Here is a 5,066-nt window from a genome sequence, read left to right on the forward strand (position 1 = left end):
GAGCTCATCACCAGCTCGTCAGTTATCTCCAAAATGAGACCGCCTTCCTGAAGAAGACACTCATACAAATACCAGTGGTCCAACAGCTGCAGAAATTATGCTAAATGACAGAGATCTTTATGCAGAAGCCATGGAAGAAGTTTCTTTGACATTCCAGAAAAACATCTGGAATCTTCTCCTGCAATGATCAGCCATCACACCTACTACACTCACTGCCCCCAGAACTGAATTACAGGAAATCTGCTCCTGTGATCTTTAATAGATCTAGGAGTATACTGAAGAAGCAAGTAGGTATTTTTGATATATAAACTGATGTATCAGATCCAGAGATGCTGGGTAGAATACAGGGTAACGACAAAGGCTTCTCTCCGCATGTTTAATAAGAGTTATTTTTCAACTAAAGGATTTTCTTGACTCACAAAAGCAAAGAGCAAACAAATATTTAAATGTGAGTTATATTTCCCCGCCAGCTCTAAAAAAAGATTATTATAGACATAACCAAGTTTAAAGTGTTTAAAGAACCTTCATCTTCCAGAGAATTTGTAAAAAAAAAAAAAAATGGGAAATGGCTCTCGAGACATAGCCTTAATAAACAGATTATCTTCTTGGATTTCCAACAGCTTCGTCCTTGTTTCCTTCAATAGTTCCATTTTCTCCTGTCTCCTTACGATGAATATTATAAGACTTAAGTCTTCAGGCTTCAGTTTTATTTTCCTATAACCTTTATGCAGAAGAATTCATTCATTATCTATGACTTCAACCATCGTCTTCAATCTAGTCTTTGTGTCTATATGGTAGTTCTGTATCACTACAGGCATGATGGTATTTTCATTTTATTTCCTACCCATCACCTCAAACTCAACACGTCCAAAACCAAATTTAGTAACCTTTGTTTACTGCCAAAGCAGTCCCCTCTTCCAACTTTGTCAATGGCACACCTCAGGATGGAGATCTTGGAGCCAACTCATTTTTCTTTTTAAAATTCGACATCTCAATACGATAACCAGTCCTGTCAAATGTCCCTCCAAAATGATTCTTGTACTAGTCCTTTCTCTTTCCACAGCCATTGCAGTCCTGGCTCCCAGCACTGTACATCTATTACAGATAACTTAAAAAACCAGATAACTAGCCTCCCTGATTCCAGGCTCTCAAAAGTCCAATTCATCCTGAAGAAAGAGTCCTTCAAGATCCCTTTGATTACATCACTTCCGTCTCATAAATCTTTAGTAGCTTGTAAATCTCCTGAATCAATTCCGATTTTCACTTGGCTTTCAAATTTATGAAAAATTTGGCCACTCAGCCTATTCAACAATTTCTCATTAGTTTCTAACATAGGTTTCTTTGTTGTCTCATACATAGTCCTGTGTTTGAATCTTCCTTCATTTTTCTCCTGACTACCTAAAATACTTTCCCTTCTTTTCTCACTAATTAAGTTCTATACCCATTTTCAAGGCTTAATTCAAACTTCACCCCCTCAATGAAATTTTCCTTTTTTGTCCTAGTCCTAACTGAGCTCCCTCTTCTCTAAATGTGCACAGAAGTTATTCTGTTCATAAAAACTAGCAAATAATAAGGTATTGTTTAATATTACTGATTAGCTCATTCATAGGTATTAATAGGTATTAGTCTAGTCTCTCTTACTAGTTAAGTTTCTTCTAGAGCTCCAGTCCATCTATCACACAATTTAAGTCCACATAGTCAAATCTGAAGATTTGTTTACTTCAAATCTTCTGGAAGCAGGACAGCACAAAGAAAGAAGGCATATTATATAGTTTTGACAAGGTACCAAACAAGATGTGCTAAGAGTGTATCAGTTTATGTGGCTCTACAATTAGTTTTTGACTGTGAGACAATGAAAATCTCACACAGCACCAGGAAGAAGCGAAAACTGTGGACAGCCTTAGACACTCAACAGTATTATTTTCTCTATCAAAATCTTCAATGAATATAAAATATTTTCCACAATAAATAAAAGCTTAATAACCCCGTTTCTGAGAAATAGGTTAGTGCAATGTGGTAGCACTATTAATAATACAGCTAGAACTTTTTTCTTTTACTCTCTATATAATTTTGACACCTAAGTTCAAATTAAAAAGATATAAAGTTACAAAATACCATTTTGTACCTTAAGTCACTATTAAATTCTAAAAATGAGAAAACATTTTGTCTTCTGACTTAAGCGTTTTATTTCATTATAGAGCAAAGCATACAATATTTCATTAAGTAAGTAAAAGCAAGACTGGTACTCTTTACTCAGCTATGAGTAGCTTATATTTCTATTTAGAATATGACAGCACAGCTAACTGTGCCACAAGAAGATACTTAAAGTTTCCACCCAATGAAAGAGGGAAGAAATGACTTCAAAAGTAAAGCCACTACTACTCTGAACACAATCTCTTATGCTACCTGCTCCGTCACGCCGGGATGTCGTGGGATTTCATAGGTCCTGCACTTGAGCTGTAGCACTGGGTCCTCATTCAGGAGCTGTGACAGCAAGAGCACACCACTCTAGGAGGAAGCACAGAGATAAGCCCTGCTTGTTTTCTTACCAATATACCAAAACAGGTACGGCCAGAGGGCATCATTCCCCCAACAGGCCTTCTGTGGATGCCTGGTAGTCTGTTTGCAGAATATGGCTTCTCTTCTCTATAGCTCCTACCAGAACTTTCTACCACCACTGCTCCCCCTGTTCCAGCCTCCACCCCATAAAGTATTAAATACACAGTCCCAAGGGGCAGGTGGTCATGAGTCACAAATGAGTGTGATGGGGACGGGTTACCAGGTGCTCCAGTCAGCTGGTATCTCAGAACCGCACAGCACTCAACTCACCTCTGTGTAGAAGCGTACATAACCCGAAGTAAAGCCCACCACAATGCAGGTCCAGTCTGGTCGTCCAGTGGAACTCCTGTTACAAACAAAAGTGAGGATCTTAAGCGCTCATAAATCAAAGAAAAGAAAACAAATGACTCATTCATTCTTACCTCTTCTGGCTTGCTAGTGGGATACACAGAGCACTGGTTACACATTCCCTAAAAACAAAAACAAAAGCATATGCTTACCTAATGAATTGATCAATTACTTTGAAAGCTCTATAATGGGATGTTAAAGGGTAATAAGCGGAAGACGAGCTCTGTGGATCAGTTGTATCCAATGCCTACATAAAAAAACAGTAAAACTGCCCCCACAAGTAGGGTCATAAAATCCATTCACATAAAAGGTAATGTCGTTAATAAAAAACACTCTGTACTGTCGTGAAAAGCACAAAAGTAAAGAAAGCACACCTTTACTGTACATGACTGATTATACACAAAACTGAGAAAACATCAAATGATCACCAAGCAGTCATTTCCTACTGTTCCCCTCTCCTCTGCATCAGCTAAGAACTTGGGCAGAGGGTGGGAGGAACTGGCAATCACATTACAGGCAAGCTGCATTTCTGCTGAGTACGTTAATCTAGAGACTTACTGTATTTCAATTGGCTGGCTTCTTCTTCTATATTTTGCAGAAATTGCTCCTGATAACCTATTTCTATGCACCTGCTAGGCTGGATGGTCCCTAAAAGATTTTTTTTTTCTGACACATAGACTTGAAAAATTTGTCTCGCACTCAGAGACAAGCCTCAAAATTAAAATAACTCCTACTGACTTTCATTTAATCTGTAAAACCTCAGGACCATCACCAGCTTATTCAACAAAATATAAACCCTCTTCCACATACATCAAACCAGATAATCACCAAACAAAATTAACCTTTTTGATTGTTTGTCGTCTCTAAAGTAATTGAACCATTATGCTTGCTTTGCATTTCAGACAGAAATTAAATGTCTTCAAAATGCTTAGACTAATAAATGACTTAAGGAGAAATATTATTTATTTTGATAAAAGTAGAAAACAATTCATTGAGTATCTACAGAGTGTCAGGCATGTACTATGGATTTCTACTTGGTTGTCTTTATCTGAATTCAAAGTCTGAAGAATTTTATTCATTCTGACCAGGTAACTTTCAGTCATAAAAATTTAACTGAAAACAGGTTTTGGCTGCAGGTTCCAGGCTAGCAGCTCCATCATGGAACCATGCTAGAGATCTGGTTTTAAAACTCTTACTGGGACTTCCCTGGTGTCACAGTGGTTAAGAATCTGCCTGCCAATGCAGGGGACACAGGTTCGAGCCCTGGTCTGGGAAGATCCCACATGCCGTGGAGCAAGTAAGCCCGTGTGCCACAACTAAACAGCCTACGTCCTAGAGCCCACGAGCCACGACTACTGAGCCCACGTGCCACAACTACTGAAGCCCGCACACCCAGAGCCCATGCTCCACAACAAGAGAAGCCATTGCAATGAGTAGCCCCCACTCACTGCAACTAGAGAAAGCCCACACGCAGCAATGAAGACCCAACGCACCCAAAAATAAATAAATAAAAGTAAATTAAAAAAAAAATAACCTCTTACTGGATCAGTAGGAAACTTGAATTTACCAGCTTGCATATCTGAAGTATTTATGAGTTTTAAGAATTAATGTAGCACTGTCCCCTTTAAGTACAAGCCCAATGCTGGCAAAGCAGAGAAGACAAGGGCTGCCCTTGACTTTTTAGCTGAATAAAATTAATGAAGAGCTGAGGAAAAGACAAAATGTAGACAGGATGTTATGGGATTCTCTCTGAATTCTCCTTTAAATTCTCTCCAAACAGGAGGTCTTTTTTTTTTTTTTTTAAGTAATCACATGGTTAATAAAATTAAAATTTACTGGCCAAATCATGCTCTACAACTTCTAAAGCTGCAAAGAATATACATTTACTAAACATTCCAAACAATGAAACTTCTTAATAGATTCACATACAAGTCAAACAATTTCACGTATACATTTAACACACAGAGAGACAAAAAAAAATGAACTGGTACCTACCCTTCTTCGACACTTAAAGAACCACTCCAACCAACAGCAAACTGCATTTCTTCCTTCCCTTTATCACTATGTTTCCATTTTGCTGAGAAAAAATTAAGTTATCACACAAAATAACTTCTTTAACTATAGTACACTAAAACAGAATTTATAAATTTTACTCTTTC

The 5,066-nt window shown here is 37.8% G+C and overlaps 1 protein-coding gene across 2 annotated transcripts in view; it reads right to left on the bottom strand.

Moving 5' to 3' along the window:
- The window catches only part of RAB3GAP2 (RAB3 GTPase activating non-catalytic protein subunit 2), an 89,305-nt gene that overhangs the window by 51,051 nt on the left and 33,188 nt on the right, over nt 1–5,066 (bottom strand). For both annotated transcript variants that reach the window (XM_007455392.1, XM_007455391.1), the window contains exons 4-7: nt 4,903–4,984; nt 2,982–3,029; nt 2,830–2,905; nt 2,407–2,508 (exon numbers count right to left, since the gene is read on the bottom strand). In XM_007455392.1, coding sequence (XP_007455454.1) covers nt 2,407–2,508; nt 2,830–2,905; nt 2,982–3,029; nt 4,903–4,984 — 308 coding nt within the window. The remainder of the gene's footprint in view (nt 1–2,406; nt 2,509–2,829; nt 2,906–2,981; nt 3,030–4,902; nt 4,985–5,066) is intronic.

This window comes from Lipotes vexillifer, unplaced genomic scaffold (assembly GCF_000442215.2).
Source record: "Lipotes vexillifer unplaced genomic scaffold, Lipotes_vexillifer_v1.1 scaffold403, whole genome shotgun sequence".
NCBI classification, from domain to species: Eukaryota; Metazoa; Chordata; class Mammalia; order Artiodactyla; family Lipotidae; genus Lipotes; species Lipotes vexillifer.